Consider the following 20,796-nt stretch of genomic DNA (forward strand, 5'->3'; position numbering starts at 1 on the left):
GGAAGGCGAAGATGGTAGAAAAACATCTTATTAAAAAGTCCTTTTACAATCCTGTCGGCTGGCTGAAATCCTTGTATAATCTATCTCCATTCCTTCATCTTTGTCTCTTGTACTATATTCTGTATTCTCTCTGTAACACCTTTCAGCCTCGCTCCTTTTCAATGCGCGGTGGACTTTGTGCAGACTTTTTAATGTAATAAGAGAAAGACAACAAAAAAAACAAAAATGAAGCAAGCCTGATGCATTTAAGTGCAGACGCACTCAAAAAGCTCCTTCATTACTGGAGAACGGTTCCAGTTTGCTGCAGCCTTTTTATGTTTGTTTCAAATTAATTCCTGGCATCGCGAGCGAAGCAGCGAAGCCACGACTTGTGATTTGAAATGCATAAAGACTAGGCGTGACAGGGAAGGCGTATGTTTAAAAAAATGGATACACATGCTGTTATTTGATAACATATGCAGTGAGAGAAGAGTGATGAGCAATGAACTGATGCTTGGTGTCTTTTTGCATGATTTTAAACTGCACGCTTTCAAATCACGTTAGAGCTGCGACGAAGAAGGTAGAAGCAGTGAACTCAGAGTTTCTGGAAGTGGAGCAGCGAGTGAAGGAGGTGGAGGAGAGGAACCGCTCCATCAGGTTGAAGAGAAAGGAGTTTAATGAGGAGCTGGAGGGTCTCCGGGCCCAAGTAGAGGCCGGACAGAGGGAGTCTGGACAGCTGCTGAAAGAGCTGGAGGTCAGCAGGGAGGAGGAGGCTGAATTAATAGGGAACAGGTATCCGCTCTTCATACAGTCAAAAAGGCAAAAAGTGATTTAATCAGACTGATATTAAAACAGAAAATCTGTCTCTTCTTTTCTTTTTCTCGGTTCATCACCAGAGGAATCTTGGAAATGAAGCTGCAGAACGTCACATGTGACAGGAAGTACCTTTATGAGAATCAGTCTGTGCAGCTCAGAGAGAAGAATAGGTAAGAGATGAGTTATAAACGCACACTTCACATTCTTATAAACCATTAAAACGTCTCAAACCTCAAATACTTGGGAGGAAGAAGAAGAACACATCCGTGTCCTTCCTCCCGCCACTGAAAACCTGCATATTTGGTAGGAATCCGTTTATAATGAGCCCGATGGAAGCACAGCCTCAATAATGATGATGATGATGATGATGATGATGATGATGTTGATGCATATTTTAAAGGGACCTTATTCGTCTCCTCAGGCAGAACCAATCCCTCAAGAGGATGGAGCATGGCCTGACCTCCGCCAGCGAGCAGCTAGCGCACGCACAGTCCGTGTACCAGGAGCTAAACTCCCAGGTGATCGTAGGTGTTTTTAAGCAGCCTTAACATTCATGAACGATCTAGTTTTATTTACACTGCAATAACACATTCAGATAAAGTTCAATTTTAGGGTGTTTTGTATGTGGGACCCTGATTTAAGGATTTGAAACAAGCAGATTTCATACTTTTCAAACTTCATTTGTAGCATCACACCTAGAAAATGTTCCTCGTATCAGTTTCAAAAACACGACCACAGGTGTGGGAACATTCTGATCTTTGACGTCATGGCAACAACAATCAGTTCACAGTGTCGTTACACCAGAGGCTTCTTCTTTTTTTTTCTGTTGTCGTCGAGAGCTTCCTGAGATTTTTACTGATTGTGACAGTTTTTGAAAGATGATGTGGAGAGTTATGGGAAACGTGTCAGCACATCTCACCAGCGCACGACAACACGAGAGGAAATCACTGTCGCACATCGGGGATTTCACACACACACACACGCACGCACACACGCACGCACACACACACGACAAAAGCAGACCTGCCGATCAGCAACGACCGGCTCAACGATGAATCTGTTGAAATATGAAAGGAGTGATGGAACGCAGCGTGAGGCCTGATGGGAGAAGTGAAATATCTGCTTCATGTTTGTGGCAGATCTTGAACTTTAGTCTCATTCAGATTTCTGGGGATGAACACATTTTAAATATGGAGCAGCTTCTCTTATGTTCCACAAACACAAGCCCCTCAGAGATGAACATTCCCTGTGCCCGAAGGCGTTCATTTTTTATGAGTTTCTGTGAACATTTCCAATGCCACTGGATCCAAAAGACTCTCCAAGAGACTTCAGGGAAGCTCTGATATATAGTATTAATTATTTTACAGTCAATGTTTAATGTGGGAATACGTGCTGACAGTTTGATCTGGAGTTTAATCATTTTCTGTATAATGATGTTCTCTCCCTCTAACGGACTGCAACTGAGGATGCAAATGCTAATAGGTTGTTTTTTGTTTTGTTTTTTGGAATCCATTCACTGAAGTTCAGGGCCCCCGTGCAGCGGCCACGTTATTCTGATTCTGCGTTCTGTCTCGACTTTCCAGTTAGATGCTGTTTCTAAAAGAGAAGCCAGCTTACAGCGGAGGATGGAGCTTCAGAAGGAGGTGGACGCGCTCAAAGTCGGCTTTGAAAAGCAGGTGAGGAAAAACGGCGAGTGGGTGGACACAACATCATTAGCGACTGTTAGATTTGACGCCGTTTACCGCGTCGACCCTCTGACGCACACACACACACACACACACACAAATGTACCCTCCGCAGAGCCTACAATTTTATTTTCCTCCTTGTTAAAACCGTCACAGCAAAGTGTTGTTTGTGCCGTTTTCCTTTACTTTTGCTTTATTACAACTTTTTTTAATCTTTGGAAATCGGAAACAATAAAAAACCCGCATCTTATCGCTTTCTAGTCAGACATCCTTCTTGTATTTTAGGCTTTTGTCACCCTTCGGTTGCAGTGAAATGCTTGCTGGGAGATTTCTTTTTTTTATAACCGTATTAAATGTGTTCCCAACCAGTTATCAGTAGCTGTGGAGGAGAGCCAGAAAAAGCAGCAGTACGGGATGATTCAGGGGCTTCTGGGGGAGTCCAACAGCCTCAGAGAAGAACTCCATAACCTCAGATGTCTGACACAGATCAAAGCTGAAGAGAGAGGCCAGAAGCACCGAGAACTGCTCAGGGCAGAGGTTCAATACACACACACACACACACACACACACACACACACACGGGTAGATGTTGGTTTTCATGTCGTTATTAGATATAGACATGCATGTTTCACACCCGGACATCAAACAGGAAGTAAACTACAATCACATTTTAGGCCTCCTTGAAGTCGGCGTGACGGGACGAAAACAAGGAAAATGACAAAACCGCAATTTGAAAGAATGCAAAAATGATTCAAAACATATGTATACAGCTGGAGGTGGGGGCATGATGTTCAAAAACACTTCTGGGCTTCTTTTTTTTCCACGTTGGTTCAAATAAGCATCACCCTTGGTTCCAGTAAATAATGACAACCCAAATCTGCAGCGACTGCCTCCAAAATGAGTCGGAGGATTCAGAAAAAGCTGTTCCCCAAAACGACGAGTCTGAGATGGGCTATTTTATTTATTGTTTCCTTTTTACGTTTTCAGGGAGTCGAGGGAAAAGAAGCAGCTAAAAATAAATAAATAAAGGAAATCTACAGCCGCAAATCTGATTCAGTGTTTTGCAAATGCGTGCACACACACACGCGCACACACACTCACACACACACATGCATGAATGCACTTGCACAGAAGTGATGACGCTGTCGTTTTGGTTTTTTTTACCTGTGAAACTCCGTCCACAGCAGCTGAACCAGCACATCCAGCGGGAGTTGCTGCAAAAAGACCTGATCATCATGGACCAGAACAAGCTGAATACGATGTTACGGCGCAGGTGTCACTGCTGATTTTTCCTTTCTTATTTCCTCGTCAGCCATCTTTCATTAAAACAGAATGAAGCTGTCAGGGAGAAGCCGCCAAACCAGTAGTAGCTAACAGTTCGGGGGGTCTAGAGTTCAGTCGGAATCTGATCCTGCGTCCGGGGGTCAGGATGCAGCAACTGGTTTAGCCAACAAATGAAGGTTTATTGATGTGATTACGGATTTTGTTTTGTTTATCTGATCCATGGAACAGCAGGGAGTACAATTAATGGAGACATCTGCACATGTTGTCAGGGTAGAAATCCATAATTTACTAATTGGTCACACTTCAGCGCTCAGTTCTCGACTAATGCATCTGGCTCCCCACAGCAATGCTTTATTTTATGTCACCACCAAATATTATAAGCTGATGTGGAATCTGCTCCAAAACCTGCAGCAAAACCAGCTTGATAGTCAAATTTGATGCATCTTCTGTCTATTACTGCACTTTGAACACTATAGAGATCACTATAGGAGTCACCGTGACCCAGATCAACGCTGGTGCTCCTTCTCTTCTCCTCATTTAGATTGTCCCAGCATTCTAAGCTGTGCCACATGATCGTGGAAGAAAAGAACAAGTACGTCAAGCTGAAGCAGGTCGCCTCGCAGACGATCACGGAGCTGACGGAGCAGGTCAAGGTGCAGGAAAACGAGACAGAGATCCAGCGCGCCGTCATCACCAACAAGGACAGGTGGATGAAATATTAGTGCGGTAACAAGCGCCGACTTTCCTGAGGTTAAGTGAGGATGAATTTAAGACCTCATTATAATTACCCCTTTGTGTTTTCTGATATTCTCCGTCCTAGACTCCTCACAAAGGCTCGCATGAAGCTCTCCAATTGCTCCAAAACCAGGGACAAACTGCGTAATGACATCTCCAAGGTTCAGACGCACACACTCGCGGATTAAAGCAGTCAAAAACACACAGAACCATAAGCCTGCGTCGCTCAGCAGCTCGAACAAACAGATTAAATACATTAGGAAGAATAATGGGATTCCAGAAGCCCAGAGCTGAACAGTTGTCAGCCGCTGCTGTAGTCGATCTGAATGAGGTCAGAATTTTCAGAAGGGCCCTTGAACTGCGTTTGAGACGTCTGTAGTGGGTTTCAGTTTACATCTGTTTAAGTTTCCTGTTAACTTCTTTGCTGATTTAAAGAATTTACTGGCATCACTTTGAGTAAGTAAAAACGGACGCCAACGGATGTATAATTTGTTCCAAAGCTTATTTTGTTTCCGAAGAAGCTCAGCAAATGTAAGATTCTTCTTTTGTGTATCTGTATGTACATCAGTTGAAGGTCAGACATTTAGACCGACGTTAAAAAAACAGTGTGTCTCAATCAACACTTACCGCCTCCCATCGAGTCTAAGATTATATTGCTTTTATTTTCTAGGTTGCCTGGAAACACAGTCAGATCAGTCAGGAGTGTGAAGACAACAAATTGGAGTTGATGAAACTAACTCAAATGATCAACCTGCAGCAGGAGGCCCTTCTGGAAATGAACAAGAATCACGAAAAGGCCGTTCAGCGCCGCCATTTCCTGTATGTTCCTACTTTTGGATCTTCTTTAATGCGCCCTGATTTCAAATTAAAGCTATTATTTACCAGATAATACCCGTGTTCATCCTCCGCAGTGATACTCAGCTCCTGGAGCACGAGGACGTGTTATTAAACTACTGTGGGAAGGTGAAGGTGCAGGAGACCGCCCTCACTCAGAACAACGTGGCGCTGGAGAGCCTGGAAAAGGAGATGGGAGACCTGCAACTGGCGATTAATGAGGAGAAGAGACGGATAGATCTGAAGAAGAAGGAGGTGCCCCTGAGGAAGAGGATGGAAGGAGAGATCACCACACTGCAGATAGAGGTGGGGAAAGAGCATCCACATCCTCCTAAACAAACAAACCTCGTATTCTGTAAAAAAAATAGAGCAAAAAACAAACTTGCAAACCTGCAAACTAATTATCAAGCGCTTGTTTGCTTTAACGTTGCTGGATACCAGACGTGTCTGGTGGAAATCAATCATTAAAATCTTTTTCTGATGTGTGAACGGCATCCCTCTTCTTCTTCATTCACACCTCGAAATATTTCTTCTGAAAAAAACGAACAGAAACAGCATGAAAATAGCCTGAATGGTGGTTCAGCAGTTGCGCCAAGCTTGTTATTGATTTCCACCATAGTTTCTCTTAAGCTTCTTTGCTCACATAACCACTAATCTGCACAGATTTCACCCTCATTATACTGCTTTCTATACTTCCTGAGTGTGGAGTCACATTGTGACCCAGACTACGCCGGGATGAGGCCGGGTTTATTGATTCCCAATCCCACCGAGATGCAATTCGGCTCGTCAGGCAGGCCTTTCCTGTTTGATTGAGATTTAAACGTTAAAAAAAAGATTTTGTGGTTGTCTGCAAGAGTTCCCTTTTGAAAATCTCAAATCCGTGAGAACATACTCTGCCGCCATTCATCCACATCCTATTATTACTCATCATAAGCTTCGAATCCTCGGCCTTTTATCTGCAGACGCTTTGTTTTTATCGAAAGCGAACCGGCTCCGACCCAAAACTCCACCGAAAGGCGAGCAGAAAAGCGATGATCTAAACCGGGGTGGGACGAACCCAAACAGCCTCACACTTGGCAACACACACGGTGACAGGCCCGAGCAAAAGAAGCAGAAAAAATCTGACTGGAGCGTCACAAACGCTCAAACACACACACGCCCCGGGTTTCTCTGCCAGTAGCTGCGTCGTGGGACCGGGCGTGTTGCTGCTCCGGATCACAGTGACTCGGTTCTGACTTGTTGTTGGATTAGACTCGTCTCTGCTGAGGCTTTTTTGGATGAAGGCATTGTTGGAACAGACATCACCACCATTTTTATTTTTTTTAATTTATTTTCAAAAAAAGCCCCGTCTTCCCATTCTTCTCCATCTGTTTACTCCTTCTGCTAATTATCCTTGTCGGAGTCGTATTTCATCTGCGTTATTTTCGATGGCTTCCCTCATCATTTGCTCTGTGAATCTTTTCCTCCGCTCACGTTATGGGCCGACCATCCTTCTTCTTTTTCAGCCCTCGAGGCGTCCTGAAAGGTTTATGTTTCATTGCGAGTATCTATTTCACTACAAAGAGAACTCCATCCTCCCTCGCTCCACTCATATTTTTTCTCTTCTCCCCCTTTTCGACTACAGGATGGATCACCTCAAAATTTTAAACTAGACATTCGAAATCCCCCCGGAGGTTGATTCCAACTCTTCTACAGCGCCACCACAAAATTTGACATTTTGTGTTTCTTAGCGGGATTTTTCAACAACCAAACGATGGGTTGGTGTGAAATTGGACACAGGCGTTCATTCCCTCCTCTGGGTGACGAGGAATTACTCTGGCGGTCCCTCACGTTTTCATTAGGCACCCCCTTCTAGGTCAATCGATCGGTTTATAACCTTGAAAACAGTTTGATCGTCAATTCGAACATTAAAATGCTAACACACTAAATAAGCACGAGGTTAAACATCAAAGTTAATACGACCGTTGTTGGCATGGCAACAGCTCAGCTGCATCTAACGATGGGTAGTTATAACACTGATGAGTTTGTCCGTTTATCCGTCCATCCATCCATCTGTCGCTCAAAAATCCTCAATGTGTAAACAGCAAATCATTTTGTAAATAGCTGTTTTCCGTCGTAGAGCCGTCTGTCTCCTCTGGCTAAAACAGAATAAATGACAGGGTCTCTCTTACTGCAGGAGGCTCGCCAACTCTCTTCATTCTCCCGCGTTCGTTTTCTACGCAAATTCAATTTCCACGCAGCTGCCTCGCCACCGATTTATTATATGTATTGTACATTTGTATTCATCTGTGACCAGTTTTTCTGTTCATTGCAGAAGACCCCCCCCCCCCCACCCGCCTCCCTTTGATGGGAAATTTTGACAAAGATAGATTGGGCCATCTGTGAGACTATTGAAGTTCAATATACTCGGAGGCTTTCATTTGCTCAGAAGAATCTTAATTGCGACAAAATAAACCGAGGTTGGTGTCGAATTCTGATTTTTACAGCTTTGTTTACAAGATTCCGACACGGGAAGCACACACAGGCGTTTAGCCGGGGTGTTAGCGTCGCAGCTAACATCCAACATTACGTGATAAAGGTGTATTTATAGAACACACACTCACAAGTGTCGGTAATGGAGAAGAATTTACGGCCGGGCGGGGCACAGTCCCCGTGGTGGTGACTCATGTCGTCAGGGCGACCCGCTCTTAAATCTCTGTCCAAATTGTCTGGAGTGTGTTACCGTGGGGAAATCCACTTCTTGCGGTTTATTACTGTATTATTACTGTACAGCACTGTGGTGCATTTGACTCCGCTCTGTGACCCCACTGAAGGTCACGCTGTGACTCACCTTTGGGGTTCACAAACTAAATGTCAGCTCAGATGGAAAACACAAAAAACGAAGCACGTTCGCATCCCGAATTTCACCACGATAATCTTATATCAGCCCTGTGATGATTTGTAGTTTGATTTTACTCTTCGATAGACTCTTTGGTTTCTCTTATGCAGACTTTGGGTGATGAATCCTTAAGATATGCAGCCGCTGATTACTTTTAATGTCACATATGAGCTGCACTTCATTTAGCCTGAGGTCCTGAGCAGACAGGATCTTCACTTCATGACTATTTCTGTATCCCAGAGATGAAATTGTGGGCTTTTGGTTGTCAGGAGCTTCAAGACAGTGGAGTAATTTGCCTGAATAATTCAGGCTGAGTGCGTCGGTATCGCCTCTCAAATCATTTCTTACATTCTTATTCCTCCTTGAGTATTTTTCACGTCAGTTCCCATTTCTTTGGACTTTTTTGTTGTTGTTTTTATAATCACGGCTGCTGTTTATTTGTCTTCCATCATTTAAATCCCAAATTTGACTTTGTCTCGGCAGAGCCACATTATTTCAGTTTGACATTTCACTAACAGTGTGTGACCTGCTGTAAAACACAATCATAATTCATTCCTCATTGGGGATTTATGGAAAATTCACTTAAGCCCTTCTGCTTACATGTTCTGGTAATTAACCTTTCATAACCTTCTGATAGTTATGATTTTACTGCTATTTTTTACTTAGCTGACCTTTCCGCTTCGCCACTCCGTCTCGCCTTTCATCCCTTTTAATTCTGCAGGACTTTGTAACCTAATTTGCAAAAGTGGTAAATAAATCAGGTCGTTATTCGTCTTTATTGTTATATTGTTAAGCCGGCGTTGTGCCGTGGTAACTGCCAACTAAGCAGAAATTATGTAAATGATATGCTAATGATACTCGACGTAGATGTCACATATACAGTACGAGTTTGTGAGCCGAAAAATAGCAGTTTTTTTTATGATACAAGGAGAAATCGACAACAGAGGGAGGAAAACAAGGATGAAAAGTTAAAGGGGCAGAAAGAGAGAAGAAGTGATTGATGGAGGAGACGAGTGACAAGAGGGACGGCGACAGAGACATCCCATCTTTTATGTCGCATTGAAATCAATTAGCCTTTTAGGTTGAGCATACTGTACACTTGTCACAGATTGACGTGTGCGCCGTCTGATGATGAAGATAATCCTTTCAGACGGTCTGAAAAGTTAATCTTCATCGGAAAGCTTCGACGGTTTCATGCAGCAGTCAGCCAAAGGATTTAAATCTGATTATATTGAAGCTACGTCCACCCTAAAGATGAGATTTCAGATGCATTTTCTGGCCGACATTCACGGGATACTAATTTAGAGATGCTGTAGATTTCTGGCGCTGACTGACAGGAAAAGACAATTCAAGGAGAAATCATCATGGATGTTGACTGGAAACTTTGAATACTAACTCATATAACTCAATATTAACGCAAATAATTGGCTGAACAGAAGATCGTGACAAATTCTGATTGGATAAGAGGAATTAAACAATGTGCATAAAACATCATTACATCCTTACACCAACTAAATGGGATTTAAATGAAAAAAAATATATATATACACATACATACATACATATATATATATATGTGTGTGTGTATATATATATATATATACATATATATATATATATATATATACACACACACATATATATAATAAATTAATTAAATAAATAAAATAAAATAAATATTTTTTAAATTAAAAAATAAGTATTTCAGTTGAATTTTAAAAAATTGTTGTGTTTTTGGGATTATTTATAGTTCTTTTGCGCTTATAAAGGATTATTTTATCATTTTGGGTGGTTAATGCCTCCTTGCACCAGATTCTCTGAACACCACGATGACCCCGCTCCCTGCTGATCAGGCCCAATTCCTCTTTCTCTACATCTCTCGCCTCCTTCTAATTCCGTCTTTCTTGTCTGCTCTCACATCCTATCTCTCCCTCTCTTCTTCATCTGGGGCCTTCATGCTGTCTTCACTTTGCTCTTCCTCGCTTTATCTTCCTCGCTCTTCAGACTTTTATCAGCCTCTCTGTACATCGACTGCGCTTCTCATCTCCGTCTCCGCTTTTCAGCCGGCGATTTGCTCGCTGTCGGTTGTGTCAGCCTCTCAATTTTTCAAAACGACCCGTTTAATCACATGACAGCCGCGCTATAAAGATGAATCAGGAGTCACGTGACGTTGAAGGGAGAGAGGCGGGGTTTTAAAGAGGCTGAACGTCCAAGTGGGTTTTAATTAGACTGTCTGTTTGCATGAGAGAGCTCCTCATTAATCTCCTCAATGAAGGGATTAAAAACGGGAAACATCACTTTGTTCCTCGCTGTCTCTCCAGTCAGACACATATAAACACACACACACACACACACACAGGAGATTCCGGCACACAAACACACACTTGTTTTGTGTGGTTGAGTGGAGAGAAGCGGTGGTTTCCTAAGCCGGGTCATGCCTGGTCAGACCGCCCGTGTACAACATTTTTCCACACCTTGTTATCCTCCTCAGCTTCCACTCCTTCTTTTTACTCTCTGCTGTCTGTCCAATGGCCATTTCTGCTCATATTTGTTTTCCTCGCTTCTCTCTCCAACAAATTTCTTCATATTACTTTTTTTCATGCATCAGTTTCCAGGAGTAGCACCGGCCAAAACTGAAGCTGTTCGCAATTTGTAGCTGAATTTTTAGCCTATGTCAGTCGCAGTGTACTGTCCATCACACGGATTTGGACAGACATTGATGTCGACACCGGTTCTCATTCCATCTGTCTGTGTTACCATTTTATCTGACTTGTTTTTTACCCTCTCTTTGTTTTTCATCTGTGTCCCTGTTGTGGTCTCTGTCATGGTCCCTTGATCAGCTTGGCTTCCTGCATTTTTATTTCTGTAGAAAAGGAGCCTTTGTGCATTTGCATTCACTCCACTGCGATACAGGAGCTACTTTAATTGCCCGTTTCCATTTACATTTCCTTCACAGGTTAACAGGCCAGTTGTCTTCTGATTTGCCTTTGCTGTTAAAAAATCAAACATTTTAAGGGGAACAAGGAAAAGAAAAGGTTCACTGCTGAGGATATGTGATGCGACAGGATGGGATTAATCTGTCAGAAAGTATTTAGACCCTTCAGAAGAGCAGCGATAAATCTGTCATGGTGGTGGCGGTGGCTGATGACTCTGCTGAGCCTGATGAATTGACAAATTTGACAAAACTGTCCATGTTAGAACAAACTGTTTAATGAAAAACAGATGTAAAAAAGACTGTTTTCTTCCAATAGATTGATTCATTTTTCAGTTTCTAGAATGAAGCAAAATTTAACGGCGATACTTAGAAAGAAACGGACAAAATAACATTATTTCACATGCATCATATATATGTATATATTCTGTATATAAGGGTTCAAACGAGAGTTTGTCCTCTCAAGTTGACAGAAATATCAAAGAGAAGAAGTCAGGACATCCTGACATTTGACAAGATGGAACCACTTAGTGGGATCATTTTTATCTGACGGTTTAATTAAAAGGTGCCCTGGAGAGTTCTGTTGTAAATGCAAAGCGGTGCAGAGGGTGAGGGTCAATGCGTTTGAATTCAGTTCAGCCTCTGACTGAACTGAAATCCACTTATCTCTCCTCTTTTTCTTTTTTTTTGTGCTCATAAAGTAAAACACATTTCCCCCTCCAGCCGGTACATAAACGTCCGACGGGGGAGGTTGACGCCTCCTCGCCTCGCTGCCGCTGACAGGTCGATAAGCGTGAATGAAGCCTAATACACCTAATTCAAAATTTCTTTTAAAATAACCTCAGATCTGTCCTCCTGCTCGTAAATGTCTCTGGATCAGAGACCCCCGGGCCGAATGTGGCCCGCCACATCATTTTATGTGGCCCTCGAGAGCATACAGGTGTCTAAAAATAAATAGGAAAAAAGTTTGCTTTGACCAAAACCACATTTCCCACAATGCAGTATAATAAAGCCCGTTTTGACCCTGACAAAACCGTTTTGAACAAAGTTAATTTTCTAACTTATGTTTGATGTTATTTTTCTTTATTCACTTGGATAGTTCGATCCTTGACTGATGGAGTTCTAACTTGAAAAATTAAAAGGATTTATGTTATAACAGAGCAACAAACATATTTTTTTCTATGTAACTGTAATGTTTGTAACATGAATAAGTAAGAAATTGAGTTATTTAACATCAAAGAGTAGTTACATTGATTTTACATTACATTGAATTACATTTATTTACCTTTATTAGTTACATCTGGCCCTTTGAGGACAGCCGTTATGTTGATGTGGCCCTCAGTGGAAATGAGTTTGACACCCCCGATCTAATGGGACCTTTAGTGTTTCTCCCTCCTGAAGACGAGGCTCTACACCTGCTTTCTCCTCAGCAGCTCCTTCTCCTCTATTCGGCCTCCTTTGCGTCATTTGCGCTGACTTTTCCCTTCATCACCCCGTGCAGAACAGCCGCTTCTTGTTTTTTGCGTTGCATTGACTACATTTCTTTCCTCATGAAACACACATGCACAAAACTGTTCCAGATCCTGCATTCTGGTGGCTGCTGGCTCGCTAGTCTTCCTCCCTTCCCGCCTTTGTTGGCATTCTTTGCTGCATTTCAATTTTTTATTTTTTATTTTGGGGGGGGGGGTGCGCTCCTGCCAAAAACCCTCATCACCGATTGCAGCTCGGGTCTTGGCCAAAGGCCTGAATCTAAAATGCCGATGCTGTCGCCTCGCTTAATTTTAATGTCTTCTCTTGGCCTTTTGCCCGCCCTCACTCTCTCTCCACTCTTTAAACTTCCTGTCTTCATGCTTTCTTGTGTATCCTTCCCTTTCCCTTTCTATTTCTGTTTCAAAGGATTAGAAGATTTTCTAAAAAAAAAAAAAAAAAAAATCTGTTCCTTCGAGAGATGCTGAGGTGTCTTAAATCTTGATTTCTTTTATCACACTTTTCCAGAGACTTCTCACCTAGTGGGAAGCAGCTCCTCTACAGTCGCTGAGAAATATCATCAGTGTGTTTTTAAAACTCCCCAGTGGATTAAGCATCTGAAAAAAAAAAAGATGCTCCAAACAGACAGCAGCTGAAATCTGTTTTCCTGTGGGAAATAACTTTTTTTTTTCATTACCAAACCTCAATAACAGTAATAGGAGGATAATAATTCCCTTTTTTCTACCTACTATAGAATTTTACTGAGTTTGTGTGTGTGTAACAGTATCAGTTGCCTCCTCGCCTTGTTTTTCTCTTTAAATCTCTCTCGTTTCTCAGTTGGCAGAAGCCAGAGACAAAACCCTCGAAAGTCTGAATCGAATTGTTGATTATAAAGAGCTGAAAGGCAAAGACCCCTCCGATGTGGACCTGGTGAAGAAGATTGAGAAGCTGGAGGTGAATCTATCCGACAGAGAGATGCAGGTTCTGGAGAGAGAGCTGCTGGTGGACCAGGTGACCCGCCTCACCGAGCCTCTCAGCCAGCAGATGGAAACCTGCCAGCAGGACAGACTCTCAATGGCAAAGCAGGTAGACAACCAGACCCACACAGGAGGCTCGGGCTCAACTCGTAGGCATTCAAAACACACACACACACACACACACACACACACACACACACACATGCTGCTTGAGGAGCATGTGCAGTTCATGTGAGGAGCATTAAGGAGTTCACCGAGCATTACAATTTCCTCTTCCTCCCACAGCCTCCGTCTGCGTCTCCCTCCTGCTCTGCTGTCTGTTTTCCTCCCACACAGTTTTTACAAAAGAACCTGATTGATTGATTTCATTGGTATCGCGTACGATACCAATGAAATCAATCGAGACGCATGAAACTGATTAAAAAGTAAAATTAAACAGCCTCTTTAATGAGATTCTCAAACCTCTGTCTGATGTGTGTTTGTTTCCAGTATGTGGTTAATCTAATCTGTATGTGTGCGTTTGTGTGTGTGTGTGTGTGCGTGTGTGTGTGTGTGTGTGTGTGTGTGTGTGTGTGTGTTATCGGGCTTCCAGTTAAACGAGCTGCGAACTCGAGTCATCGACACCAACCACCGTTTAATGGCCGTTTCTGCAGAACTTTCCATGAAGCAAGCCTCCGCGTTGTCTCTGCGACAAGCGATCAAAGAGAAAGAGCAGCAGGTCAGACCCCCCAGAACCCCCCCCCCCATCCCCACAGCCTCCCACTGTCTTTCCCATTATGCCTGTCACTCTCCACTGGCCTCGATCGAAGAGAGCAAAGGTTTCTCGCTGCGTCCCATCTCTCACCCCGAACTCATTTGTTTAGCTTATTTGAACAGCGAAACAAATCAAAACCTAAAAAAAGCTCAAGGAGGGGAGAAAAATCTCATTTGTTCCTAAAAATAAAATGATGTCAGCCAAGGGAAAAAGAAACAGCGGCGTTAACACACAATCTGTGATATTGCTTGACAAAATGGTCCCACACACAGTTCTGGAGGCGTCGTTTTACAACTTTTTGTTCATGTCGGCCAAAAAGATGACATAATGTGACCCCAAACATTTAGGCTGTGGTCCAGAATCAAGAATTAATTACCAATACGTTGTTGTTAGTTAGTAGAACGTTAGAAACTTAGCATTGAGTTAAGATTCAAGCAAAAAGCCAACATTTAGGTCAAAATATCACGTTACATTAATTGTTACCTGGTTTATAATATTCTGTTTTTGTTCAAAGCTAATAGCTTTATTATTATATACTTCTGACAGTTTATAGTCTGTATCTGTGTCGTCATGCTATTATAATATCATGCTTTTTTTATGCTTTCCATGAAACACTCCCTGCATCGCTTTCCTGGAAGTCAAGCTTCCGTTTCAGTTTCATCGAGATGCGAAATCTGGAAGTTTCCCGCCTGCTTGATCTCAATAAGAACGAAACCAGTCCAAATGATCGGATTTCCCACACGCCTAGTAAATGTTTCAAGAGACGAGCTTTAATAACTCAAAGAACTCCTGCGAGTGCTTCAGACGCGAACGCGAAAAAATACAGACGAATCATTTTGCCTTAATTATAACAGTAATACGAGCGTCTGTTTCCAGGCGCAGTTCGAATTGATTCGAGCCTGGAGAGTGAAGAGCAGGCGGAGTGAGAGGAATACAAAGTGAACGCTTTCTGGCTCCGCTCCTTGTGTTTTCCAGATGGACAGATGCCAGCAGCAGCTGGAGCAGGGCCTGCCACCGTGCCCCGAGGTAGAGGAGGAGTGGAGGAGGATGCTCCGAGACAAGAAGAGGAGACACAGGGACAAAGAGGAGAGGGTGAATAAACACACAGGCGCACATAAAGAGCACCGGTCAGAAATTGATTAAAACCACTGCGAGGCAAGAGAAGAAGATAGAGCGGTGTGGTGTGGAGCGAGAATCCATTAAGATTCTGGAGGAAAAAGGGTCGCACAGTCACACCCTCAGACGGACACACTCAGGAACCAGACAGGAAGTTGAATTATTTTCAGAAAAGAAAAGACAGTCTGGGAGAAAAGAGTACATTCTGTCTGCAAAAGAAAGGCAAACACGCAGCAATCAGCTTCAGCTGAATCCAGTCTGTCTGCATTCTGATCTGTGTTTCCTCACCCACTCTCGTCCAGCTTTGTAGCCGCCGGCCCCCACAAACACAAGCCAAACACAAATATATGTAGACTCCTGCAGAACCCACAATGTTTGCACGTGTAGATAGAGTTTCTGCTTTTGGACTCAGTGTTAATCAAATGTTCTTTCCATTTTATGTGTTTGGAGTTCCTTCTATTTTTGCATTGGAATGCCATTACTGTACTTGCTTTGTGTGCAGTCCTTGGATCGCACGCCAGCGGATAAACTCTTCATATGCATGAGAAAACCGGCATCTCTTTGAAGTCTCAGGGAGATTTAGGCGCGCTTCATTTGCATGCTGTTGTGTGGCGAAAGTCGAAGAGGACTGTAGCGTCATGAGGATGTGAGCAAAGACATGGACGGTCCAAATCTGTCCAGTCAGTGTTCTGTGAGACGTATTTTATAATTAAAGGATTACTTTTGTCTTTTCCTTTAGCAATGAAAATGTGTCTTTGTGACGTTTTCCAAGGATTTACATCTTCAGTTCATATCAAACGAATGGATTTGGTATTGAGATGACAAGATAGTGTCACAGATTACAGATTATGGACTGAGAGGATTGGACAAAAGCAGTTTTCAAGTGATTCCTAGATGAACTGAATATCCTGTCGGTGCATCAGAGGGATGAGCAAACGTCTGGTGTTCTTATGTTTTAAAAAGGCGACGCCCGGTTCGACAACCCTCGTGCGTGAGTGTCACCAATCTCATGTGTCGTGTCAGTCGAAGAAGTTAGCACAAAGAAAGGTCACGCTAATGTAGTTAGCCTCGTGAGCTCACCCACTCAACTCTTCAGTGGTAGCTTTCACCAACATCACTAGTGTTATATCCTAACATCACAAGTGTTCTGCTCCAGTGTTCACCAACATCACTATAGTTTTACCATATTGTTCATTTACATCACCAGTGTTCTGCTATAGTGTTCACCAACATCACTAGTGTTTTACTATAACATCAGTAGAGTTATACTATAACAACACTGGTGTTTTACTATAACATCACCAGTGTTTTACTATAACATCACCAGTGTTTTACTATAACATCACCAGTGTTTTACTATAACATCACCAGTGTTTTACTATAACATCACTAGTGTTTTACTATAACATCACTGGTGTTTTACTATAACTGTGTTGATCTGTGTCGGTCTTGCTTTTGTCTTTTATTGGTTTTCATTCTGTGTTTATCTCTGGTTTAATGTTTCTGTTGTTTTCTGGATTTGTTTCACCTGCTCTTGTTTCCCTGATTGACTCGTTTAATGTTCAGCCTATCACTGTTTACTCCTTCCCACTGTTCACTCACACGCAACGTGCTGATGATTACGCTCACCTGTACCTAATTTACCTGCTCTGTCTACTTAAGGCCCTTCACTTCAGTTCACAACTGTCGAAGTGTAGACGAGTGTTTGTTTGAGCAGAGAATTGTGTACGCCAAACTGTTGTTACTCCTTGACAGCTTCTGTTTGACCACGATTTTTGTCTTTTGATGCTCCGTGAATGACCTTTGGCCTGTTTGCTGGGTTACTAGTGGTGTTCTACTATAACATCACTAGCGTTCTACTTCAGTAGAACATCACTAGTGTTCTATAATGTTTATCATTTCACCTTAATACCTACCAGAAACAGTCAGTAAAGTTCGTGTGTGTGTGTGTGTGTCTGCAGTTGGCTGAGGAAGAGGAGTGGAAGCAGCTTCCTAATGGGGAATACACCACAGCTGAACCCCGGCCCACAGCGTACATCCCCCAGTCGGACCCGCTGCCTCTGCCCAGACCCTACGGGGCCCTGGCCCCCTTCAAACCCGCCCTACCAGGAGCAAACATGAGACACATCCGCAAACCAACACTCAAACCCTTAGAGCTGTAGATGAAACAAGCAGAATCAAAGAAAAAACAAATGAACGTTTGAATGTTTTTTAAATATTTCCCGTCTGGCTGTCGGTGACTGAACTCGTCACTGTCACACTAATGAATCTATCTGCACCGCTCAGATCGACACTCGTCCTCTGCTGTTTGTGTTCTTATAACACTTCTGGTTTTTGTCTTGTGAGAGCTTGTGGCTGCATCTGGTTGTAATTCCGTCTCTATTTTTCTTTTTTCTTTTTACTGACTGCTTGTTCACATCATTTGCTTGCAGTAAACACTACAGTCTGTGCTGGATGGTGAAAGGCAAGAAGAAAACACTAGGGGTTTAAAATATGTTTGTGTCTGTAGTGTTACATCATGTCCACCAATAAAAAAAGTTTTGTATTTATTCCTCTACTTAGCAACACTCTGTAACCATCTCTCTGACATTAAATAAATTCTTCTCTCAAGGACACTGGAATGTTTCAGCACATTTTTCTCTCTGGTTCCCCTTTTCGTCCTTCCCACCAGTAATCTTACAGCCGATAAATAAATTGCGATGGGTTTAAGCTCAAAAGCCAGGCTAGGAGCGCCGGTGTAACGTCTGAATTGATAAATGTAAAAATAGAGTGGGAGATAAGGCAACGGGAGAGCAAAAAGAATTGAAATGAGAAGACACTTTAGAGACTTCACAGGTGATTGTCAGATCCAAAGTAGAGTCGGTTCAGACGGGTGATATCATGACTCGGCGTGTGAGGAAGACTGAGTCATTCAAAGAAGAGTTTAACAACAGGATCTGAAAGTAGTTCAGCAAAAGAGATTCCAGAGTTCCATCTGCAGGGAAAGCAGCACGGGAATACCCACAATCCCTCAGGCGGAGCCGGCTAAAACACGGATACAATTCCAGAAAAGATCAACAACACAAAAGCACAAACAAATGTAATCCTGTGTTATAAATAATCTGGTTCAGTTCAAATGTGAATTAATTGTATCCCATAATCCCTCTGGTGCTCTTAATGTGTTGATGTAACACAACAATAAACACAAACCCACCCCAACTTTATAGAAACATCAAATTTGAACTGCTTGAGTATAAAAAATTAAATCTTTATTGTATTTCATTGCATTTCCATAAAAAAAATTAACACTTGCCAATCGTTACACTTTACTGCATCCATATTTTATCACACTTCCCGACTGTTTTCCAGACTTGCTCTCATCTAAAAGCACAAAACTTGTCTGAAAGTAGTTGTGAGCTGATTGATGAGAGGCTTCTCCTTCAGATCATCTGATAGGAATGCGGAGTCGTGTCAGACTGAAGACTCCGAAAAAAAACCCCGTCGTGGCGAGTTTGGTTTGCCGCGCACGCTGGCGGCTGAGGTTGAGTTTATCTGATTTTGAAGCAGCCCTCGTCAACCTAGGGGTGTGATATGTGTGTGTGTGTGTGTGTGTGTGTGTGTGTGTGTGTGTGTGTGTGTGTGTGTGTGTGTGTGTGATCATCTGCTGCAAGCTGATGGTGAGAGCTGTCAGATAAACTTAGCCCCTCACTGATGGTGCTTGTTAGCCCAGCTCCATAACACCGGCTGCATAACAGAGTGTGGAGGAAGCAATCAAGTGGGAAATGAGGGATTTATTCTGAAGGAACAGGAACTCCAAAGAAGGGAAATTAACCTATTGGAGGCCGAGGAGGTAAAAAACCTCAAGGTTAGAAGTGATTGTGCAATTTAATGTCAATGCAGGCGTTTCGAAACACTGCCTGATGTATAATGGATGTGTTCTCGAGTAACGTGACTCACATGTGACTCGTATTGTAATCCTGAATCCGGGATCCAATCTATGTTCCTCGCAAGTTGAGATCATTTCCTAATTTACCTCAAGGCCCCTCCGTGAAACTGGCTTTAAATTTTTTAGAGTTAGCAAGAGAAAATTCTTTGGCAAGCGAAGGTCTGTTGCCCGAAAGCATTTCTCAAAAGTATCCCAGTAAGAGAAAAAAACAACACGAGAAAAACAAGAGAACAGAACAAGAGAGTTAACTTAAAATAAATCTCTTTATTTACAATTTAGACTTCCAGAACTTTTCTTGTGTAAACATAAGAAGCGATTACATCATCCCTTTTTCCAGAGAGATCTTTTGTCATTTACTCAAATCAGAACACGAAGAACAGAAACATGCCCGTACCAAAAGAACTTCGCCTCTTACAGGAAGACATCAGTCACAATGGCGGTGCAACCGGGCGCCTGATTCACGCCAGGAAAGAATGAGTCACGGCGGCCTTTCCCTTTTTCACTACCTTCAGGTATTAGTGCCTTGATTATAATCAAAGTTTAAAGTGTATGAATAAAGTAAGATCAGAAAAATCAAACGTCTAACATTAGCATGGCTCAGAGCGATCCAGAGAGACCCCTGGGTATGGAAACACGATCCATACCCAGACAGCATTCCTAAGGAATCTTAGGCCATTCCTTGAGGTCAAAGGTCTCCGCGTTTGTAATATTCCCGGGTTTATGTGAGATTTTCTACCAGATTGAAGTTGGGCGACTGTGACGGCCGCTATAGGACGATCCAGATCTTCTTCTGAGACGAAGACTTTGATGTCTGTTTGGGGATCGCCGTCCTTTTTGGAGTTCCGGGCCTCCTCAAAGATGACGAGACACTTTAACCCGGGATTTCCTGACACTTGATGGAATCCATCCAAACCTCTTCACGCTGAAGGTTTTTCGTGGATGCGATGTAAACATTTGCGTATATCCTACATTTATTTCCCAGTGCATCACTCTGTTACAAAGAAAGCTATTTCCTGTCACTTTAAAAACCAAATCTGGTCAACAATCCGCTAAAGATCCTATTTCGGAGCTGCCGATTGGACAAACGGAGCTCTTTTGTTCCGGACGCAAAGGAAGCCGATGCGTTTGATCCGCCAGTCCAGATTTCATCATCTGACATCGGCGCTCATAAATCGTCTGACAGCCGACGATCGTTTGCTGCTGCAGAAAAAACGGGTCCCGATAAACAGCTGCTAACAGCCATTGATTCCCATTCAAGTTGGAAATCCTCTCTTTCCAAATTGAATTAAATAATCCAACCGTGTCGCCTGTTGTGATGTAATTCTCTTTTAACGGTGTTTGTTAGCTTCTGCTGTCCCTCTTGCATCACTTTCTTCCTGCCTTTCTCACATCTATTCTTTTATTTTTTTTCCCA

At 42.7% G+C, this 20,796-nt stretch overlaps 1 protein-coding gene across 1 annotated transcript in view; it reads left to right on the top strand.

Annotated features, from left to right (window-relative positions):
• ccdc146 (coiled-coil domain containing 146) overlaps nt 1-18,062 on the top strand; it is a 29,585-nt gene extending 11,523 nt beyond the window's left edge. The window contains exons 9-22 of the mRNA XM_068307505.1: nt 544-771; nt 876-965; nt 1,217-1,313; nt 2,379-2,471; nt 2,850-3,017; nt 3,665-3,753; nt 4,306-4,470; nt 4,585-4,660; nt 5,170-5,318; nt 5,411-5,639; nt 13,448-13,696; nt 14,180-14,305; nt 15,317-15,433; nt 17,419-18,062. Coding sequence (XP_068163606.1) covers nt 544-771; nt 876-965; nt 1,217-1,313; nt 2,379-2,471; nt 2,850-3,017; nt 3,665-3,753; nt 4,306-4,470; nt 4,585-4,660; nt 5,170-5,318; nt 5,411-5,639; nt 13,448-13,696; nt 14,180-14,305; nt 15,317-15,433; nt 17,419-17,619 — 2,077 coding nt within the window. The 3' untranslated portion in view covers nt 17,620-18,062. The remainder of the gene's footprint in view (nt 1-543; nt 772-875; nt 966-1,216; nt 1,314-2,378; nt 2,472-2,849; nt 3,018-3,664; nt 3,754-4,305; nt 4,471-4,584; nt 4,661-5,169; nt 5,319-5,410; nt 5,640-13,447; nt 13,697-14,179; nt 14,306-15,316; nt 15,434-17,418) is intronic.
• The last annotated feature ends 2,734 nt before the right edge of the window (nt 18,063-20,796 follow it).

Source organism: Antennarius striatus, chromosome 22 (assembly GCF_040054535.1).
Source record: "Antennarius striatus isolate MH-2024 chromosome 22, ASM4005453v1, whole genome shotgun sequence".
In the NCBI taxonomy this organism is placed as follows: Eukaryota; Metazoa; Chordata; class Actinopteri; order Lophiiformes; family Antennariidae; genus Antennarius; species Antennarius striatus.